At 35.2% G+C, this 24,418-nt stretch overlaps 1 protein-coding gene across 10 annotated transcripts in view; it reads right to left on the bottom strand.

Moving 5' to 3' along the window:
• PCDH9 (protocadherin 9) overlaps positions 1-24,418 on the bottom strand; it is a 961,765-nt gene that overhangs the window by 583,068 nt on the left and 354,279 nt on the right. The window contains exon 5 of one of the 10 annotated variants that reach the window (XM_080662370.1): positions 11,588-11,667. The exons of the other annotated variants lie outside the window; for them this stretch is intronic. Within the exon in view, the coding sequence (XP_080518496.1) occupies positions 11,588-11,667 (80 nt within the window). The remainder of the gene's footprint in view (positions 1-11,587; positions 11,668-24,418) is intronic. 10 annotated transcript variants of the gene reach the window in all.

Below are 24,418 nucleotides of genomic sequence, written 5' to 3'. Positions count from 1 at the left end.
CTTGTTAATCACATATCAAAAAATAGAGAAGACAAACTTTTAATCCAATACTCTTTTCTTTGATTATCATTTGACACCAATCTTCAATCCAAGAGATTTTTAAATCTTTTCAGAAATAGCTGTACAAGTAATAAAAGATACAAAAATAAAGATTGTGTTCTAAAGGAGAATGTAGGAGGTGCAGAGAGTGAAAAGGGGAGATGAGTAAGGTCAATTCACAGAAAAAGCTTAACATAAGAGCAGTGGTACTAATTAAAATATTTTCATATTTGGGTCTTAAAGGCCTAATTGCATCTTCATGTAATGTGATGTTGGGTACCATGGTGGGTGGACAAAATAAACACATAGGTTTTAGCATCTGTGGTCCTGAAAGTAGAATGATAAATAGTTGAAAAATAATACATTTTATGACTTAAAATTAAAGAAAGTATCTGAAGGAAAGTGTATTGGTAAATACATTTACGAAGAAAGAGAATGAAAACAGAAGGAGAAAATAAAACAGAGATCTGAAGGTAAAAAACAGAATGCAAGTCAAGCCAGAGCATGGGAAGGACAGCTTTAGCGTGGCTCTGTTTTCTTTTCTAATGGATGCCCACTTCCAATTGGACAAGGCATCATGTACATAGAAGACAATTAAATGGAGACATGCATGTGAGTGTGGATAACCTAAGACTATGATATTTTGTCATTCAGTGTAGCAAGAGGGAGGCATCACTATAGAAACAGTAAAGCTCTTTGTGGAAAGCTGTGCCTCTCTCAGAGAGAAGACAGTCACTTTAGAAAATAGCAGATTTGCTGAGAGCTAATTTAAAAAGAGTAGAGATGAAAAAATACCTCATGCACAGTTAATAATTATGTTTCTCCTATTTTGAATTTTCTCATGTTGAATAGTAGGAATTTCCACTATCAAAAACCACCAGTGCAGACATTCTCTAGGGGGGTAGAAAAACAAACAAGTACAAACCTTAAGCTAATTTTACAGCTGGCTACATAATTGCTTTGGCAACAGTCATTGACCAGCCTTTATTCTAAAATGTATTCTTATATTGAAAATAAAGGGCTAAAAAGCAACATGCCTAGAAATGAGGGAGCCCAGCAGAATAAGCATGCTTGGTCCCAGGGCAGGCTACCAATTATCATTCTTTTATCCCTTGTGAAACAAACACACCCCTACAGATGACATAATAGCTTTGAGGGGAACAGCTAATGCACTTACAATTTTAAATGGCAATTTAGGATTAATAACATTAATATGTAACAAGTCCATTTTCCCACCTTGCTCATTTTAAAAATAACCTCAACTAAAAGTTACCATAGACAAAAGATGGTTCTACTCATTTTGCTCAGATCTAGAAATAGGAAGAAAACATGAAAGGAATTCTCAACCATGCATTTGTAAAACAATACATCAAGCATCTAATTGAATAAAAAGTTATTCAAATTAGATTGACAAAGGTTGCACAATTACTAATACCAGCAAATTAAAAAGCAGAATAGGAAATGAAATAAGACATCTTTTGGAACTTACTAACACATTTAGGTAATTTAAGTGACTTGGCTTGAAGACAAGATAAAGAACAATGTAATTTAGTACAAATGAATGCAAACAAATTCCAGAGCCAAAGGGCAAATCCAACAAATGCGGCAGGACCCAGGATGCGAAAGGAGATGTTATTACTGAAGGAAAAAATAGCTGCAAAGCACTCAACTCAATGTATAGGGGCAGTGAATAGAACAAACAAGAGATTGGTTGTATTGTGGTACTGAAGTATTAAAGAATAAATCAAAGCGAGTTTAACAATGATGAAACACTAGCTGTATTCATAGCACTTACTATATGACTAGTACTTTGTTAGGAAGCTCTAGAGGGGGCATTCCTTTTAATGTCCATGAAACACCAAACACAGCTGCCTAGAAAGCCCCAGGGTACAATCATCCCATGAAGTTCAAACATTAGACAACATCACTTGTGACAGCAGCACTGCCCCAAAAGAGGAAAACTGATGAGGGATGAGATATGTGCCTTTCCACTCTCAATAATTGAAAGCTGGAGATCATAAGCAGAAAGATTTTGAACCTTCACTGGACCACAAAAAATAGTAGCAAGACAAATAATTATGTCACTGGGCATGAAAGTCACATAAACTTACATTTAAAGCAACAAATATGCTTTATTCGGGTATCTTTCCCAGGTTCTATTGGACTTAATATTTCATAACCCTGATATAAAATTATTCTATCAAACTATTTAAAAGACTGGATGATTTTTCTACATAAGAGAAAAAAAAAGATTCCCATCTGCAACATGAGAAATAACTGACAGGTTATTTATTTAATTGACATAATATGTAGAAGACTGGGAATGGGCAGTGGAGCTATAGAATACGTTTATTTGGTTATTTTCCTTAACATTTCACAGTATTTAAAAAAACAGTTTAATGAATCGTTTACTGCTTATAAATTCCTAATAATATTGAGTTTGATGTTATGGCAACAATTATAGGTTCTGGAGCTACAATTCAAATATCAACACTAACACTGGTTTGTGTGATATTGGACAGATTGCTATCTTCCTGCACTTCAATGGTATCCTCTGTAAGAAGTGGGAGATAGTAATATTTTTAGTTGGAAATAAAATAACTAATATAAAGTACTTCAGACATACCTGACAAGAAAATACTTGTTAACCAGTAGTAGTTAGGTCTTCTTTGTAATATTTATCTCTTTAATGCAACTAACTGAACTGTTAGTAGAATATTATAATTTGAAATTTTGATTTCTATTAGGGAAACATTTTATATTAGTAAGAAATACATAATGTCATATCATTCCAAAGTATGTTACTTGAATATATTTTACAATAGAAAATAACAATAGACATCTAAAATGGGCTCTTTTAGAGAACTAATGTAATATATAAACTGTTAAAAGTGTATATATTATAAACCTTATAATATAAAGGTATTTATAAGAAATAATTTGTTTTCTAGCTCTGGAACTCCAGCATTATTTTCAATGATTTCTATAAATATTTAAGTTGTATGCATATTTTGAATTCATGACTCAGAAATGGGCACACAAAAAAAGTGCATATGTGGAATATGGGGAAGGAAATTCACCAGTGTTAGAGTTGTGAAAAGCAGTATAACTTTATGGGTTTATCTAAGATAACCTTAAGCAATGCTTAGAAGACACATGGCCTATTCTTAATTTATTTGTAGTATGTTATGCATAATTTATTAAATCTATATGTAGGACAATCCACTTTTATAAGCAAATGTACAGTTCTCTAAAGCACAGCTTACCACTATATGTACTACTTAAACTAGAAAGCCACATGGCCAAAATTAAAAAAACAAACAAACAAACATGTGTTTTTCAGTCTCCATGAAACATTGGTCTTTCAGAAATTTCCTTGGTGACAATATAATTATTTCTGAAACTCACATTTACTTCATGTGCCACGGAGAAACTTTGTTCAACATTTTTTAAAATGTAAAAATATTCTACTCTTATCTAAATTGAGACTCTGCTGTCATAATTAACCTTATATTTCTTAGTGTACTTCAACTCCACAAGCAGTAATTATTTGTCATGTGGAATCCTGTCTATTTCTCTCTAACACTGAGCGAATGCTGTAACAAAACTTCAGAGGGCAGTTTTGCGGCCGCTCTGTCCTAGCAAAATAACTCACTGCTTCCTTTCTTCCATTCCAAATTGTCCTCATTCATCAAGGCCTGGCCCTGTTTTTGTTTCTTTTACTGAAGAAGGGTAACCTGCATTCCTCTTTTTGTGCTCAAAAGTACTGTATTTACATTTTAATTCTATATAATATACCATATAATTGCCCTAAAAATATATACAGACATGGCTTCCCTCAATCAAACTGATAAATATTTGCTCAGTTTCTTATTCCCTCAAAACATATCCAAAAAAAAAAAAAAAAAGCAGGTACTTAATGCCAATTTGTCCACTGGTTTAAAAACTAAGCATCAGCAACTACTCTTTTACCATAACGTTCACTAATGGGAAAGATGTCCAATTATAGGAGGACAGAATTTTAAAATATGTAAATTTCATAAAATAAAACTGTCTTCAACAAAATATCTAAGTGCATAAGTTCTATTTGCCCACTCTATTTTAATTAAAGATAAATACTTCTGACCTCAAAAAGTTCTCAAAATTTCTTCTTTCTTATGATGTCACAGTTCACAAATTTACAGCTTCATACTCTCTAGGCCAGGGGTGGGCAAACTTTTTGACTCGAGGGCCACAATGGGTTCTTAAACTGGACCGGAGGGCCGGAACAAAAGCATGGATGGAGTGTTTGTGTGAACTAATATAAATTCAAAGTAAAGGAGCGGAGAGGAGAGCAAGAGAACCGGATAGAACAGCCGGATCGACTTTCAAACTCATCGTGACAGTTGGTGTCCTTCAGTCTCTAGATAAGTTTAAACATTTTTTTTTATTTTTATTTTTTCTCAGAACATTCTACACACATTCAGTCAAGCCAGGGCTTCTCTGTGTCCCCTGAGCACTACAGAACCTAGATTGTATTGTCCCCTTTGCCTAGAGAAGCCGTTCATGTACATCTAAATCACCAATAACACTCTGATCAAATGGCACCTGCTTCAGGAATGTTCAGCTATTCTAACAGTTAAAACTAAACTTTCATTCCCTTGTAAAACTTGAACACATTGTCAGCTACTTAGATACTTACATTGCATTTTATTCATCATTTTCAATGCTTATGATACAGTAGATGTATTGCTAGATGTATGTTTGTGTATTTGTTTGTTTAAAAGAATTTGTGCAGAACTGTTGGCCCAGAAAGAAACTCACTACAGACTGATTCATTTGCCTCTCAGCATAACCATTATTGCTTGTCTCATTTTCGGTTCTTATAAGTGTATTTCTAGTATCACATGATCTCACTCATCTAGGGGAAATAATGAACAGCATAAACTGATGAACAAAAACAGACCCGGAGACAGGGAAGCATCGATCAGACTGTCAAACCTCAGAGGGAAGGTAGGGGAGGGTGGGGGTAAGAGGGAGAGATCAACCAAAGGACTTGTATGCATGCATATAAGCCTAACCAGTGGTCACGGACAACAGGGGGGTGGGGGCATGCGTGGGGAGGGTTTTGGGATGGGAATGGGGGGATGAGGACAAATATGTGATACCTTAATCAATAAAGAAATTTAAAAAAAAAAAAGAATTTGTGCCAGTTTCAAGCATCCGATGAATCTTAAATAATAGGCACGTTCTACTCACTCACTGAGGATATTCTAACTCCGCCTTTCCCAAGCTGTGTTCTATGGAACACTAGTCACATTAGATGGCTCTTGAAATGATGACAGGGTCTATGGCAGAGTAATGAAACATATTAGCTTATGGAAGGGGTAAAGAAATCCTCCAGAAAATAAAACCTAGAGGTTTAAATATTTACTGTTGTTATTCCAGGGTTTTGTTTGCTTGGTTATATATAATTTCAGAGAGGAAGGGAAAGAGAGATAGGAACATCAATGATGAGAGAGAATCATCAATTGGCTACCTCCTGCATTCCTGCAGGCTCCTTACTGGGGATTAAGCCTGAAACCTGGGCAGGTGTCCTGACAGGGAATGAACTATGATCTCCTGGTTCATAGGTCAACTCTCAACCACCTAGCCATGCCTGCTGGGCCTGTTTGTTTTGTTTCTGCTTTTCTCAGAACACCATCTCTTGGGAAGTGATGTTCAGGACTCTGCAGATGACCAGTTCCTTCTGCATGATCAACCTTGATCCCCTCCCCTCTAATCTGCTGCCCTCTCCACCTTGAGGCCTTTTTTAAAAAATTTCTTTATTGATTGTGGTATTACAAAACACCTTGAGGGCTTTTGTTCCTACTTGCTCACCTACTGAATTCCTAATCATCACTTAAAATAGATTTTATATGTCACCTTCCACTAGTTCTTTCACCTGACCTTGATCAGAATCTAGTTGCTTCTTTCTTTGTGTTCTCATAGCACCTACAATATAGTAGATAACACATCACTGTTATTTATTGTATGCTTGTCTCTGATTCTTAATTTATGTAAGTGTAATATCCTGCCCTCAGTAGATGATCTAAAATGTCTGCAATCAATATCAAAAGTATCAAGTGAATTAAGTTGATTTGGTTCTGGATATATGTTTGGCAGGGTAGGTTGGTAGTGGTTATGTTCATTTATGAGGAGAAGGTTAAAGGAAGGATAGCATAAGGAAAGGATCCCAAAGCTAAACTGACTTTCTCTCATTCTAATATTTTTCTTAGGTAACATCATAATGATTGTTGACCAGAGCATCTATAAAATAAATGATTCCATGAATTGATTGAGTTTACAACATTGTAGCTCATCAAACAGAAGGGATGCCTTTGAAGAAGTGTGTGTGTGTGGGGGGGGGGGGGGGAAATAAAGGAGATATACCACATCACCATAATGGATAAAATGTTTTCTCTTCTCAATTTTCCCTTTATTCCCAGCTCCCAAACATTGCTGCCTGAAAGGAGGAAATTCATTTATTTTAAGTTTTGTGAATTAAGAAAAAATGACAGGCTACATGCTGTTTCTCTCAAAAACATTTCTTGCGCTCTATCGCTGCCTATCTCAATAAGTCATTAGTGTCAGATTATGTCTGGCTTACAAATTCATATCAGAAATAAAATGGATTACATTTTATCTCTATCACTTCTCAGGCTTCTGGCTTTTAGAGTCAAGTGTAAAAAAGTCTGTCTCCTAACGGTGTATTCCCTGTACCATAATTCCCTAAATGTTCTCATTCTTCATCCCTCACTTTGCAACCTCATTTGTCTGGACTGCACTGCTCCCACAGTATTCTTTCCTGACTAGCATTCCAATCTCCTGGTAGCTCTCCTACTATTCTCTAACACTCTACTCAGATCCTACTTCTTCCATGAGGCATTCTTTGATATGTCAGCCTGAATCTTTCTCACCTTCAACCCTTCTCCCACCTTATGGGCCCCGTTATAGGATGTATTTCAAACGAGGTTGCAGAAGTGATGTGTGTGCAGGGTGTCTCAAGTTCTAGAAAACTTGGATGTCGAAGTTAAGAAGTGGATGAAATCATTATCCCAAGATTTCCTAGGAATATATATATTCATTGTCTATCAGCAATATATTAAATTGAATATTAAAAGGCTGTGCTTAATCAACATTAAGGTTCAAGGTGTTTCTTTCGTTAATATCTTTGGAAAATATAAAGTTCCTGGGCTCAACAGTTAATGCAGGAGAAACTGGGAAGGAGGATAGCATAAGAAAAGGATCCTAAATATACTATTTTTATTAGGTAAGAAAGGGAAAGAGTGTTTAAGTAAAAATGGAGATTATACATTTATAGGGTATTGACATGCCAGCCAATAATTCCAATTCACTAGCAGAAGTCACTCAACTCTGAGATGTTTTGATTTGTATCAAGGCCTTTTAGCCCCTTAGTTGGTAAGCATAGTTTATTTTTCTTCCATAGTCACTTTGAAGTACATAGAAATAATCATTGAAATAAACTGGAGGAATTGTATAACATAATTTCTTACAACCTGTGAGAGTAAACGAAGATTTCTGCAGGGCTATGAACACCTTTAACCCAGAAATCACTTATATTTCCTTCTCATTAAAGTCTTTTCTTTCTCAGAAAGTCATTTCTATTTAAGAATACCTTGCCAGATTTTTCCATTTCTTCCATATATTCCACATCCTACCCCTACAGTATCCTTTTGGTATCCTAAAACTTTATACCATTTTCTTCTCAGTGAGTCCTCCACCATGGACCAATTCTCATCCTACTTTAAATGGTCAGCACATACTCCAGTACAATTATAAACCTGGCCTTCATACTCTTCCTGTTCTGTTGATTCATTTGCCTTTGTTGGATCATCTTATCTAATAAAAGAATAATATGCAAATTGACCATCACTCCAACACACAGGATGGCTGCCCCCATGTGGTCAAAGATGATTGCCCCCATGTGGACACAAGACGGCCACCATAAGATGGTCACCACAAGATGGCCAGCAGGGGAGGACAGTTGGGAGGGACCAGGTCTGCAAGGGAGGGCAGATGTGGGCGATCAGGCCAGCAGGGGAGGGCAGTTGGGAGGGACCAGGCCTGCAAGGGAGGGCAGTTGGAGGCGATCAAGCCTGCAGGGGAGGGCAGTTAGGGGTGACCAGGCCTGCAGGGAAGGGCAGTTAGGGGTGACCAGGCCTGCAGGGGAGGGCAGTTAGGGGAAAACAGGCTGGCAGGGGAGCAGTTAGGCATCAATCAGGCTGGCAGGGGAGTGGTTAGGGGTGATCAGGCTGGCAGGCAGAAGCGGTTAGGGGCAATCAGAAAGGCAGGCAGGCAAGCAGTTGGGATCCAGCAGTCCTGGATTGTGAGAGGGATCCCCAACTGCCCGTTCAGACCCGATCCAGGTAGGATAGGGCCTAAACAGGCAGTCAGACATCCCTCGAGGGGTCCCAGATTGGAGAGGGTGCAGGCTGGGCTGAGGATCACACACACACCCATGCACGATTTCGTGCACCAGGTCTCTAGTTAAACTTATAAAAGGGATTTCTGTGTTAGGTCTGTTGTTTTTTAAAGGGCAAAGATGTCATTGAGCCCAAACTCTGACCTGTGTTTTTCAGAGCACACCTGAGCTCTGAGGACTTCCAAAAGGAGGAAGGGGAAATTTGGTGAAAGGGGTGTCCATTCTTTATCAGCTTTCTACTTTTCCCACACAAAACGTAAGCAGAATTGGAATCAGATGGGGCTGTGAGGCGTTCAGGACCACATAGGTGTTCCCCGGGGTCTGCAGCTGCGGCTTGCTTGGGGAGCTTGCTGGGGCGGGATTGTAAGTGGCTGGGAAAAGCCACTGAGGGGTTTGTGTTACCAGAGGCCACAGAGCTGCCATCCCCAGCTGAGTGGTTCTCTGTTCACACTGGGCATGAGCCCAATTTGAACAGAGAATCTGCTTTTTTCCCCGTTTCAAAGGGCATATTTCTGTACACTTCCTCATGTGCAGGGGCACGCAGGCAAGAATACTATTCATTTGTAAAAGAAATCATAGTGTTACTTATTAAAGGTAAGTGTTAGTAAATACCTAAATAGCACTGCGATATGGAAGTGTCTGGTTATCTGAAGAGCCATGAATTCAAGTCCCTTCTTAAAAATGTGCACATTTATTCAAAATTGTTTAACAAACAGGAACTGAACTCTTTAAATCCAAAAGTGACACCAATATATTCTCTAATTCATGCATCCTGAGATACATATACTCCTGTGATAGAATTTCTATCCTTATTCAATATTGTCTTGAGGTAATTAAATATTTTTTCCTTCCATTATTTCTTTTATTTTTGTTCTGCTCTCTCTCTCTCTCTCTCTCTCTCTCTCTCTCTCTCTCTCTCTCTCTCTCTCCCCCCGACAAAGAAACAGAGTAACACACACACACAAACAATCTAGATAATTCTTTAAATTATTCCAGACATCCTTCTAGGCAGTGCTTTCTCTCTCTGCTTGTTGTTTTGGCACTTCAACACCAAGTTCACATCCTGGGCCATGACTTCTATTAGTGGATGTCTGGGCAGTCTCCCAATAAAGCTGAGCAGCTTCAGTATCATTAGTGGGCTGATGGTATTTCAGTTCCTCTTCCTTTCATTCCTCTTTAGTTTACTATCGGTGCCACTGAGCTTAATGAACCAAACCACTTGCTCATGCATTAAAAACGAAGAAGTGTATTCTGCCATGGGAAAAAGAAAGGCTACTTTATATTTTCTACAGCAGACACTTTTTAACAAACATAAGTAGGAAAGAAAGCATAAGTAGAGGGATGTTAACAAAGGCTTTTACAACTTTCAAATAAGGATTGTAATGATTTGCAACTGTAGAGTGCCATCATAAATAACATGCATTCATAAAAATATAAAGTTATTGAAAGTGTTCTTAATACTAGCTACTGCTTTACTTTAGTACTAATTGTATTACTACTAATATACTAATTACTAAAACGCTATCAGAATTAACTATTATGTAACCGTTGTGTTATAAAATATTACCAACATCTTGTATTCACATCATTGTTTCACATCGTCTCTGGTATTTTAAGTAAACTAGTCACTGGCTTAGAAGCAAAAGCATACCCATATTGCTAAAACTACTAAAAAACATAATAGTAGAATCTAAATGTTATTTTTCTACATGCAATAAATCTAAATATTCAATGGTTACATACCTAAAAGTCATAATACTGCTTTTAATTAAAGGAGTGATTACATGTGTAAAGTAGCTAATGATGATACATTTTACTATAAAGAGAGTGCTCTGAAACTTTGGCCCATATTTTGTGGTATTGGAGTCACTCTGACATATCAAATCACTGTGACATGTTTTTACTGAAGTCAGCTTGCAAATACCCCTGGCTATAAAACGAATTCATTTTATTCACTTCTATCACAGTGAGGGAAGTGGAAAAGTAGCTACCCAAAATTGTCATTCTCATAAACTATATGCTCGCCTAACTTAGCTCTGCTCACATGCAGGAAATAAATACTTGAATCACAGAGAGTGGATTTTGAAGAGGCAGGTGATCCTGGGAACAGTGTGGATTTTTGTAGCAGCCATAGCCAAGGAAATAAATGCAAGGCAGAGTTCAGAAAGAGAGGGTAGAGCGTGGGATAGATAAACTGAAACTGTCTTGCAATCTTACTTTGTTCTGTTAACAAACACATTTTTATCTTCCATTTCCCCACCCCAAATGGCAGTGGGTGGTGTTTATGAGTTCCCCTGACATTTAGAACCTCTTAAAAGCTGTTAGGGCTCCTCCTCATGGAAGATGTGATTTTCCTACAATACTTGTCTATAATTGTGCCAGGGAGCTAAAAATAAAAATGACCTAAGTAGTTTCACCACAGTGAGAATCACAGCTCCATTGTAGAACTGAGTCATCAGCTTCCTGTTTCGGGGAGATATATCCAGGGTAGGAAATTCACGGTGCTGACTGCCTTCCTCCCGCCTCAGCTGGTTGAGATATAAAGTCTGCGGTGTGGTTATCAATAACTGCTAGGAACTCTGGCCGTAATCGAGTAGATAGCTGTAAAGCACTACCGTATTGGGAAAGTAAATGTGGTAAGAACCATAACAGGCTGAGGTTTATTGAGAAAGTCCTGATTGCCGTGCAGGCTGCGCACCTCTGATCTGGGGCCAAGGCTGTACACAGCAGTTACAGAATTTATCGAGTCTTATTTAAACTAAACGTATGTCTAGCTCTCTCCATTTTTATTTCTCTTCATCATGCGGCAGGACATAATGTTCCGGTTTATCACGAAACTTCTGTCGGTTCCATCCTTTAAGTCATTTGTCACACTTCTCAAGGTCACGAGGACGCCTCAGAGAAGTAGTATTTGTTTTGATTGATTGGTTCGCCGATGCTTATGCGGAGGAGTGCTGCTAAATGAGCCTTTTGTATTTTCAATGAAATGACTAAAGGGAGGGGAGAGAGGAACCTGTGAATCCTGTTAGCAAGATGCAGAAAGCATGCTGTGCCCCGGGTATCCCAGTGCTGTGGATCGCCTACCCTTTGTCACTTGCTCCCTGGTGGAAATGAGAACTTTGCCCTCCAATCATCACTACAAGGAGAGGAGACATTCTCTGGGTCTGGAATTAGAATAAAGATGTCAGCAATGTAACAGTCAACATATAGAAACCCCCTCTTTTTCCCTGACACTATACTGTTGCATTCTGAGAAATGACAAAAAGCAAAGTTCACTCCTGCTGAGATGCTTTTCCATAACTGCATACATCAGTTGTTGAAAGAAGAGGACAATGGCTCCAATTCTTTGAAGCTGGAGTAGTAGGTGTGGGATAGCATATGTATATACCAGTGTATTGATTTTAAGCAAATATGCTTTTTGGGTAAGAGCTTCTTGCTTTTCTTACTAATTCAGTAAACATAAAGAGATGCAAGTAAACATTTTATCTATAGCGGCTCGGGTCTCTATTTTGTATTTCTGAGTTGATACCTGCTATCTTGTGTATATATTAGATTTATGAATTATCATGGCATTTGTAAAAGATGTTTGATATTCCATATAAGGAAGAGAAAAGGACTTACTAGTATTTTCCTGTGAGGTTATAATGTCATTTATTTTCCCCTTTCTCTATGACATCATAATTCTACTGCTCTCATTCTACACCAGTGATGACATTTTTTCATAGTTGCATTTTTTAAATGTCAGAACTTTTGAGCTCACAATGATATAATTTGCATACAGTGAAATTCATCCATTGAGGAGTAGAGTTCTATGAATTCTACACACACACATAGTCATGGAACCTGGCTAAGTTGCCCTAACATTCTCCTCAGCCTGACGAAACTTTACAGTCTTCTGAGTCTAGGCACTAGCTTCCCTTTCCTTAGAGCATTTGCTAAAAACAAACAAAATACTCCTTGCAGTTGTAAATTCTGTGTCTGCTGTTTTGAGACAAAACTCTCCTTTCTTGCCAGTTTTACAACTCAGAAATGTCTTTCTCAAAGACCTCTGAAATGTATTCATCAAGTTGGAGACCGCTCATCTCTCTTAGTCTCTGTGAGAGGGCGAGGAGCCTAAATTTGATAAGTAGCATTGGCAAACACAGACGGCCTATCGCTTACCTACCACCTAACATTTCACGGTATTTTCCTACTAGCTTATTTCCCGATACTTAAAAATTCTCCTGCACTTGTTTCAGAGCAGTTGAGTTCCATCCCTATCCCCCATTTCAAAATTCTTTTTTAAAATGTATCTTTATTGTTAAAAGTATTACAGATGTCCCCTTTTTTTTCCCATTGACCCCTTCTAGCCTGCACCTCCCCCCACCCCCGCCTGAGGCCTTCACCACACTATGTCTGTGTTCATAGGTTATGCATATATGCATGTAAGTTATTTGGTTAATATTCTTGAATAAACTCTCCTTTGCCTGTTTAACTCTATCCAGTGCAATTTTTCTTAGACAAACTACAACTACAACCATGTTACAGAATCTCTTTTTCCCTTCAATAGCTTCCTCTGAGACCCTTCGTAGTTATTACATCACCCTCAGGCCACAGTTCCTAGCAACCACTAATCTGAGTCTGCCTCTATAGCTTTGCCATTTCCAGAATGTAATAGAAATTATATCACACACTATCTAGCCTTTTATGTCTTTTTTTTCACTTAGCATAATACTGTGGAGATTCATTCATGTTATTACATGCATCAATGGTTTCTTCTTTTCACTACTGCATAGTATTACATTGTATGCTATCACAATTTTTTCCTATTTTTCAGTCCCCGTTTATAATTTAAATTCCCCTCTCCTTATTTCAGCGTTTGTCTCACTTATGATGATACTCCTCATATTGTGTTTTCTAGATATATGCTGAATCAGGATTAGACTCACTCAAAATGTTCTTGCTTTTCCTTCCCATATTAAGCAGAGGTTTTCCATGGTCTTGTGGATGAAAAAGGAAACACATACTAATAAGCCCTCCTTACAAACTCAGAGACCTCCAGTAACCACAAAGGATGGTTTAAAGTTAAAACATCCTAACCAAAGCAAGTCATGGCAGGTAGTCATGTCCTAGGCCAGTATCTTCCTTCACAAAGGTCAATCTTTAACTGAGCATATATATTGTCTAAATACTATGCCTTTGGAATGTCAGAGTGATCCTCTTTTCTAGACTTCTCAGGGCACCATCTCCCACCAGAGAAAGACCAAAGAAACCCTCTTTATTCTCTTGTTCCCCTGCATACCATCTCTTGGTGCTATACATGTTAATTGTTGACTATCCTATACCTACCAATGTAAAAAAAGTATGTGTCTGTTTAACTTTTTATCCAGGCTCAGAGATTTCCCTGTTTTGCTTTCTCCAGCTTCCCTAATCTATCACCAATGAATTTCATGTAGCCCCTTTATGTCTTCCCCTTTGATTCTGATGTATAAAATAAGGTGCAAAACTGCCAGATTCCAGAGCATTTTCTCAGTCCTTTGAGATGTTGCTTCCCAGCAATTGCTGTCAGTTTGGCTCAAATAAACTCATAAAAATCCTCCACAGGTTTGTACTTTTCTTACGTCCACAGACTCAACTGGTAAATGTCTTCTATAATAATAATCCCATTAAATGAGTAAACAAACCAGATCTCACTTTGAAAATAATACAGTTTTTTTTCAAAATGTTGGTAAAATGCACGTCTACAAGTTGTTTAAAATTGTCAATGATGAAATTTAACATTATCCATGTTTTAAGTAGCTATTGTGTCGTAAGTGCCCATTCAAGTCAAAATAGAGTTAATTCAGCGAAAAAGTGCAATTGAAAGCAGCTTGGCTTGTTGGCAAAAAAGGTGGAAATGAATATCCTGTATAATAAAGAGCTAATATGCTAATTAGACCCAACAGCAGAACGACTGTCTGGACAACCTTCTGGATGAAACTGGCGCTGCGAGGACTGAGCCCTTTGCATGAATTTCATGCATCAGGCCTCCAGTACACCAATAAAATAGAGCTGTTAGATGGTAGAGGGCTATGGGATCAATTTGCAAAAAGTACCATCCATTTTCATTTAATAACTCTTTAAAAAATTATTTGTTGATGTGGGCTAAACTCACATACATAAAAGTTCATTTAAAGATTTACATATATATACATATATATACATATATATGTATATATATATGTGTATATATGTATGTATGTATAAAATCCTCAACTGAAGATATTTTTTCCATTGATTTGACCAGGAATTGAACCCAAGACCCATTGGTCCACAGGCCAATGCTCTAACCACTGAGTTAAACAGGCCAGGGCTACAATAATACATATTTTAAAAGTATGAATTTCATTAATTTAGAAAGCGGTATCAAAACTACATGCATTGTGGGTTGTTTGTTTGTTTGTTTTGGGCTGCCTTTTTAATCTTTGGCTGACACTGAATGAACTTATTTGGCAGAGTGTAACTCCTGGATATCAGGACCCAGTCAGTCACCTTCTGCAGTTAGAGAACAAACTTATAAAAGAAAGGTTGAATGTAATGGCAGTCCCCGTACTTTATTAAAATATTAAGATGTAAACATTTAGGGTGGCATATTAAATAATTAAAATATATTGAGAAGGTCATAAATTAATAAAATTTCCTCTATTTTCATATTACCCTACAAATCTAAAATCTAACTGGCTAGTGTTTAGTATTAGTGGTCAATATGAAATTATTTATATTTCATATATATAAGCAATACTTGAATTTTAAAGAATATACTTTTGACCAATATAAAATGTTAGCAATTTTTATATGTTAAAATTTAGAAAATGCCATTATATATAAAATTCAAACATTTGTGCATTAATGACAGAAGTGAGGGTTGCCTATCACCCAAATTTAAGCTCTACTCTGTCATCCTTCACTGTACAGTAGTGTTTATTCAAAGTATCATTGACTTTGGCTTTTATTATTTTGTAAAGTACATAAAAACTTAAAAAAATAATTTCATTTTTTATTTTAAAACACCTTATCAGAAATAAAAAAGAAGGTATCATACTTGTAATAAGATACACAAAACTGCCTTAAAAAACAAACAGAAAACAAAGAGAAAAAAGACACATTGAATGAATAACAATGACAAAAGAAGCAGGAATTTAACATTAATAAGAAAGTCTGTGAATTTCTGTTCTTTAAAGTGCATTATTTGAAAAATATGCATAGGTAAATATAGTCATATATCATCAATTATTTTGTCTAAAAAGCAAGGTAGATTTAGCAATTAAAAAAATATGTTTAGCCATGAAGGATTGGATTCCCAGACAAGGGCACGTACCTGGGCTGCAGGTTTGATCACTGGCCCAGGTCAGGGTGGGTGCAGGAGGCAACCAATTGATGTCTTTCTGGCTTTTTCACTTCCCCTCCCTTCATCCCTTCCCCTCTCTCTAAAAAGCAATGGGAAAAATATCCTTGGGTGAGGATTAACTAAATAACAAACAAACAAACAAATAAATAAATAAATAAAATGTTTACTTTAATAACAAGTGTGAGGATAATATACACATATGCAAAGCTTTGTCATCACATGTTCATTTATCATTTTGTTTTATTTTATGACATGTATCATATTTAAAAAATTGAGGTCTTACTTAAATGTAAAGAGTATTAATTTTAACTTCAGAAAATTAATTTTAGCCTATAGGTGACATAGGCCAGCATTTATCAAAATTTAGTTATATAGGATATATTAATAGGTGTTCTTTGAATATGATTTTATAGTCAAATTATTTTATCAGTGAGTGGGTTAAAATATATTTTAATAGTTTTACACTTAAAATTGGCTAAGTGCAGTTATACATTAATCCTATTATAAATCACCAAGATGCATTACTGAGAAAAGAACTTTTTAAACTCAGATATATATATATATATATATATATATATATATATATATTTTTTTTTTTTTTTTTTTTTTTTTTTTTTTTTGCAGGGAACATTTTATGGTCAAATGATCCATGAGGCCAATTAACTTTGACCTGTGATTGGGATTTAGGCTAACAGAAGCAGTAGCTAATGAAGTGACACAGTGCTATATTATACTGTGAGTCAGGAGGCTGGTCACAAATCCTGGATCTGCCAACAGCTTTGTCAGAAATGTTAGAACAGTGGCTAAGAGCACAACCTATACTAGATTCTCTGGATGTGAATCTTGCCACAGCCTCTTATTTGCTGTGTAACAGTGTGCATGCCATTTGCCTCTCTCTGCTTTCCTTTATTCAACTATAAACCAGAGTTATAGGAAATTTTACCTTGAAGAGTTGTTCGTTCAGTTAATATAATCAAAACATTTTTGAAGTCATTAATGAATTAAAAGTGGTATGTATCAGCTACTTTTGAACAGTGGCTTTCAAACTTTGACAGTGACCCATAATAAGCCATCAATTTTACATAGAGACACAGTATAAACACTCAAACTTACAGAAACATACACAATTGAAATAAAAGATATGTACAATAATACTTAATGACTTCTTATGCCATCCACTCCAATATTTTTATTATCTTCTATTTTCTTCTTAATCTCCTTTCTTTTTCTCCTCATTCTATTCTGTTGTAACCTATTTATTCAATTCTATACAATTATTTCTATTCTGCTCTTTTCCTATCTATTAAGAAAAAGCTGGTACTGATCCTCAAATTGCAAGACACTAATTTATTAATGACCTAATTTACTGATCATTATTTAAAATCTGCCTTCAGTCGTCCTGTTCACCTTACACATAAAAACCATTAGATATAATTTTTTTAAAAAATTCATATTCCATTCTTGACCTGCTGAATATGGCTCTCCTGGTGGTTTTAGCCCAGAATCCATCTATGTCACTCATAACATGCTATAGTCACTGACTGTTCTTCTAGGTTTCCTGTAATTCTAAAATTGAAGAAGTAAAATGACATTGAAAGAGGTCTCTACTTAACTCATCTGTATTTAATCAATATTTAATGCATGCAACACAACACACAGACATTTATTTTTAGAACTATCTAGAGAAAAAAATGTAAGTTCAGGCAACTCCTCCTCAATAATTAGAGAGATTGTATGATGCTTCTATTTGTAAATGTTTTAACATCTTAAAACTCAAAATTATATGAAGTTAGAATAAAATCTAAAATGAAGTCAAAGATGAGATTATGTACTTTTTATTATTTGTATTATTTTTCATTTGCATAAAAAGTGTCTCAAACCATTTTAAATAGGCAAAACATTCTTGTATCTACCCACAATTTTATGTACTATAGAACATATAAGAAGAGTAACTATAAGTCCACCAACTTTCCTTCCAGAATTTGGTGAAATACCAAGCAATATCTAATAAGTCCTCCTTTAAATCATGGTATGTCTATAGAGTAAAATAGTGATATTTATATTATACAAATATACAAAACATCCAAAAATCCATTTCAAATTTAAATCTTTTATCAATTTCTGTAGCTTACGTTATAATTTAGAACATATTTACAAATTCTATAATATATACAGACAATTCAATTTATTATATGAAATATTAGGTATTCTTTATAAAAACATTCTTGGTGAATATTTGGAAATTAGAATGAGTATTTTATAATATGAAATGCTTTTGTGAAAAATATTGAATTAGTCAATATGGTCTTCTAACAATAGATATTTTGACTTTTTTTGGATTTCCAAATCCTAAAATAGTAATTAAAAAGTGATCTCATAGTTCACAATCATCAATGAGTATAAAATAATTTTATTCATTATTATTTCAACATAAGTACACTTTTCTAAAAAGAAGTTATCACTTCCTATATCAACTTTCTATATTTTCCATTTTTATACTCCTCTCACATATATTGGTATTACTTTTACTCCTCCCAACTTTTATTCTCTTCAGTATCCTGTGATATTTAGCATCCCAATAAATTTTGTGACCATGTACTCTATAGGAGTTTAAACAAGAAACATTCTGGAAGGCTTCTTCATTATTACCCAAAGATGTGCAGAATCCACTGAAAACCCCACACTTCTATGTTAATTCCATAAGCAAATGCCTGCCTGTACTAGTCACAAGAACATACAATTCAGTTGAGTTATAAAGAACTATGAGGAAGCTGTATTTTTCTCTCATTCTCACAGTCTGATATTATTTATTGTCATTTCATGTGTGGATCCCATGCTGATTCACCAGGTAATTGATTTACACCTCTTTATATTCTACATTTTGTTTGTTTTATTATCTTCAGGATCCTTCTGTGAAAGACACTATGGCTGTCACTTATTTAAAAGGTTCTTCCCTCTTTCTGTGTACACTCCATTCCCTCCACAAACAGCTGCATCACAGCTGTCACTCTGAATGGCAAAGGTGTCTTTTGGTGACAAGCTTATGCCTGTGGCACACAGCATGGCTTCAAACAACTAATTAGTAGGAGCTGGCCCACAACAAGTTTTAGTGATGTCCATCAAGCCTGCGACCACTGCTGACACCCTCAGCAAGTCTGTCAAATGTGGCTCTTCCTATGAATAAAACCAAGTCCGCTTGCTTTGTGGTGAGGAAGAAATTGCAGAACATGTTTAATAAAAAGTAGAAGAAGGTGATGGTCATCCTTTATATAGGGTTAACTCATTGAAAAAAATATTGAACTATTAGAAAGTTTGACAGCTCATTTATATCTGTTGCTAGAATATAGGGAATTAAACTGAAAACTTCTCCATAAATTTCCAGTGGAGTTCATTATTCAAATACATTTATTTAGCCTCTGGAAAACAGTAATGTATATTTTCTTTATTAATAAGGGGTTATTCATTATTATTTATAAAAACAGATTTACACATCTACATAAAGATGCAACCCTACATCAGATTTGTTTTTCCTAATAATTATATATTCATATACAGTACATGTGCAATTGTTATAGATTAAATTTGATTTAAAAATCCAAATCTATGCCCTAACCGGTTTGGCTCAGTGGATAGAGCATAGGCCTGCGGACTCAAGGGTCCTGGGTTCGATTCCGGTCAAGGGCATGTACCTTGGTTGCGGGCACATCCCCAGTGGGAGGTGTGCAGGAGGCAGCTGATCAATGTTTCTCTCTCATCGATGTTTCTAGCTCTCTATCCCTCTCCCTTCCTCTCTGTGAAATATCAATAAAATATATTAAAAAAAAAAATTCAAATCTATGCCCTAGCCCATTTAGCTTGGTGGATAGAGCATCGGCCTGCGGACTGAAGGGTCCCAGGTTAATTCCAGTCAAGAGCACATGCCTGGGTTGTGGGCTTGATCCCCAGTGGGGCGCATGCAGGAGGCAGCCAATCACTGATTCTCTGTCATCATTGATGTTTCTATCTCTCTATCCCTCTTCCTTCCTCTCTGAAATCAATAAAAATATATTTTTTAAAGAATAAAAATCCAATTCTGTAAAAAATATATCAATAAATATGCATATCTAAGTTTAAAATTACATTTTATAAATTTTAAAGTCAAGTATATTAAACACACTTTGATAATATTATATTGTCATTGTTCTCAATAATTAGAAATGTATGTAGATATCACATTAACCAAGTAATGTAAATTTTGAAGTCTTTCATTTTGAAGCATGATGAGGTCTTGATAATGAAACCAGGAAAGAATTCTGATTGAAAAGAGAAATATCCAGTGAAAATTTCTCAACCCTATGATGCATTCTCCTCTAACACCTGGCCTTCACACATGCAGTCTATTTGAGAAATCTACTCATTTTTCTACTACCACATATAACACCACTCCTGATCATTCACCTAGTAGACTCCTTCAAGTATTATGTTAATATTATGATCATTTTCTTCTATTAGGTTAAATTGCTGCTGTTATGTGTTCTTTTGGAATCTTAAACATATCTTACTTTAACATTGCTTACACTATATAGTAGCATTGAATATAAGAGGATGACCGTTAGACTATAGCATCTGAAACACAAAGAAACATGTTTGCATGCTCAGCTTGATGAATTTAGCATATAATATAACAGTGTCTCTGACATATTTGAGGGATATTTTGGAAGGAAGAAAGGAAGGAAAGAAAGACGTTTCTGTCTGACATTTCATTTAGCACATTACCTAGGCTCATCCATGTTGTTCCAAACGGAAAAAATTTATTCTTTTTTATGGTGGAATGATGTTTCTTCTTTATCTTCATATAGTGATGAATATCTAGGTTGCATCTCTATCTTAGCCATCACTAGTAATTTTGCAATAAACATAGGGGTACATATACCTTTTTGAATTAGTGTTTTTGTTTTCTTGGAATAAATACCTAAGGGTGGAATTGCTAATTGTATGGCAGCTCTATTTATAATTTTGGAGGCAACTCCATATTGCTTTCCACAGTAGCTGCATCAATCTGCATTCCCACCAAGAGTGCACAAGGGTTTCCTTTTCTCCACATACTCACCAATACTTGTTATTTGTTGATTTATTGATGATAGCCTTTCTGACAGGTGGAAGGTGATATCTCATTGTGGTTTTAATTTGCATCTCTCTGATGACTAGTGATGCGGAGCATCTTTTCATATGTCAGTTTGTCTTCTATATTTTTTGGTTGACAAAATGATTAAGTCCTCTAGGCATTCTTTAACTGAATTGTTTGGGGGTGGGGAGGGTTAATGTTATTTGAGTTCCTTATATATTTTGGATATTAACCTTTTATCAGATGTATCATTTGCAAATATGTTATCCATTAAGTAGGTGGTCTATTTGTTTTATTGATAGTTTCCTTCACTATGCAGACATATTTTAGTTTGATGTAGTCCCATTTGTTTAGAAAAATTTGTTCTTATGAAGTAAAAAACAAAAATAAACTGGCTTATAAATTAATTTAGTATTATTAGTGAAAAGCTATTAAATCAATAACCTTTATTACTCACAAATATTATAACATACATTATAACTAAATGGCAAAGCTATTATTTTAATTTAAATGGTGACATCAACTGTAATACCTATTCTAAGTACTGAATACATTTATTTATTAAATGTTAATGGGTAATATCACTACATAATACATCAGGAACAAAAAAGTTCAAGTATGTATAGTAAAATGAATATGTTAAATCCTGTTTAATTAGATCCTCACTAGTTAGTTACATTAAGTTTCATCAGTGATAAGTGCAGAAAGGAGACCAGAAAAGGGAAAAAAAAAACAACAACACACAAAATCAAGTAAGATATAAGCAATATTGTTTTGGTTTTACATCTCTCCTTTTTTTTGTGAAAGTACCAGACAATGTTACCATTTTGCTCTTACCACATTTGGTAATGCTAACTAAAACAGAGGTGTTCTAAGTCACATTACAAACTCTGAACCCAGTGTATCCATAAACCTCTTAGTACGCCCAAGCTCAAGATACACCCATAATCTAATTTTTAGTTGAGGGAAATAATACTTACCTGAACACTATTGTCCTGAATAAGGTTGTAAATGTGAAATAACTGACACAGCAGTAGTAATGGTTTTGTACATTTAGTTCCTGTCTCTTCTCACTGACACACTCTTCTCACTCTCCATTTGATATATTTTATATCAAATATTTTTATCAAGTGCCACAATTGGAATGTTTGTGAAATCAGCTATAACTTCTTAAGAATTTCTGAATCCAGCAAAACCTGTGTTGTAAATTGTTGTAAAAGGTCAGAAATATTTCCTTCATCAAAATGACTTTCCCAATTTGGGTCTAGAGACTTAGAGCCGCGGTCCCTCCTGGGCTATCTTCATCCACCATCTGCACCCGCGAATTTCACACTTGCGATAACTGCCACGTTTTCCAAGTCTGGCGGCTGAAATTCACACTTATTTTAAAGCTCTTCCCCCAATCTCCCTAACTCTTAGAGTTAAGATTTCCATCTGACATTGATTTCAGATTTCATTGCTACAAGGAAAAACTCTTATCTCAAAAATTCATACACTGAACACTAGACCATTTTGTAAAAACACTCTGCCTCAAGCATCAAAAACAGTGTCAGGGAACAGCTACTCATACTGAAATGCAGTCTTGTGTGAATTCCAATAGCTATGAGACATTTTCCTACAGACGGCAGAATATAGGTACTGAACACTCTGTCTGCTTACTTTCTACGCTGTTGCGTGGGTAAAGCTATTTGAATCTATTAGAAATAAACGGCAATAAAATGTATAGCTCACAGGTGCATAGTGAAGGTAATATGCATCTATGGTATGAAAACAATGTGCACTTATTGATTTTTTTGCTTCTATTTTAACCGTTATGGTGCTTTGTGTACCCAATGACAGGCCTGCCAGAAAGAGAAAAGTTAATCATGATAGCTTAAATTTAAAATCAAACTTCAGAAAATTTTCAAATTTGAACAACTTTCTTAGACACTTGTTTAGAAAAATTGAATGCACTTCCAAGGTAGTTACTCCAGAATCAGAAAACCTGAATCTGGTTGTAGGCTATCACTAGCTAGTTCTGTGACCTAGGGCAAGCTACCCCAACTTTCTCATCTTTAAGTTACATGTCAGCTGTATGAATATGTAATCTCTATGGTCTTTGATAAAGAGCCTGTGATTTTTTAAAAACTATCACAGAGTAGTTAACCTTGCAGTTTCTGAAGCCATGTTGTTGTGTCTATATTTCAGCTCCACTAATTATTGTCTGTGTGAATTTGGGCAATTTGTGCAAATTTTGCATGCCTCAGTTTCCCATCTGTAAAATGAAAAAAAATAATAATAGTACCTAATGAAGTTGTCAGGATTAAATGAGCTATATTTTAACAATGATAACATACATGTTGTCTGTATTTTAACGTATCTTAAAGCAGAGGATACATATTGAATCATAAATAATAACTTACCAGAGCTTAATTGATATATTTTTTTCCTAGTTGTACATGAAGTAAAGCATGTTTTCTAAATTGAGTTTATTAGGGTGACATTGGTTAATAAAAGTATATAATTTTTAGGTATGCAATACATCATCTGTATATTGAATGGTGTGTTTACTGCCCTAAGTGAAGTACTCAGTAATATCTTAGATTAGATGAAGGTTGATAATACATATGAAGTGCTTAGAATAGTGTCTGGAGCAAAATTTGCCCAATACCTGATGTTAACATTTCTCCATAAGCAATAATTGTTATATCTAAGTTAAGAGTGATATGCTAAGAATAATAAATTAAGAGTGATTAAAACCTTGCTAGTCATATCAGTCTTGGTTTTACTTTGTATCTAATGTCATAATACAAATTTAATAACTTCATTCATATTAATCAACATCAATTGATGCAAAATGTGATCTACTCAAACAGTATAGTTTTATAAAATTAAATATTGTTATGGTAAAAACAACAAACATCCTCCTTTTTTACTTTATTAAGCTGTTTAAGGAAAAAAGACTAAATTGTAAGAAAATAAAAAATTAGTAATATACATTCATTAACCAGGCTTAGCACATTATTCAATAAAATAAAAATAATAAGAGCATACTGCAGGCACCAATTTATAGGTTATAATTACCTTTTGTTATTAATTTTTAAGAATGATTAATACTATACTAATAACTTTTAAGAAACAGGTTATTAAAACTTTGTTACTGGTCTGCAGATATTAAACATTTATATTAAACTCTGTCTCCTAGAATGCTTTATATAACTCCAAAACTGGCATCACTTCTGTCCTCAAGTTTTATTTTATAAGAAACATCAGAGATTATCACTCTGCATTTAAAAAACATATACTTAAGAAACTAGTCATATTATGGTTAAAGCAATTTTAACTGACCAAAGGTAAAATGTAAATGATGGTCTCATATGCACATAAAACGTTTGAAATAGCACAGTCTGTGTGGCTCAGTAGTAGAGAGTCAACCAATGAACCAGGAGGTCACTGTTCAATTCCC

This window comes from Plecotus auritus, assembly GCF_963455305.1.
Source record: "Plecotus auritus genome assembly, chromosome: 3".
NCBI classification, from domain to species: Eukaryota; Metazoa; Chordata; class Mammalia; order Chiroptera; family Vespertilionidae; genus Plecotus; species Plecotus auritus.
The sequence above is the reverse complement of the archived record's forward strand: the minus strand, read 5'-3'. Positions and strand labels throughout refer to the sequence as shown.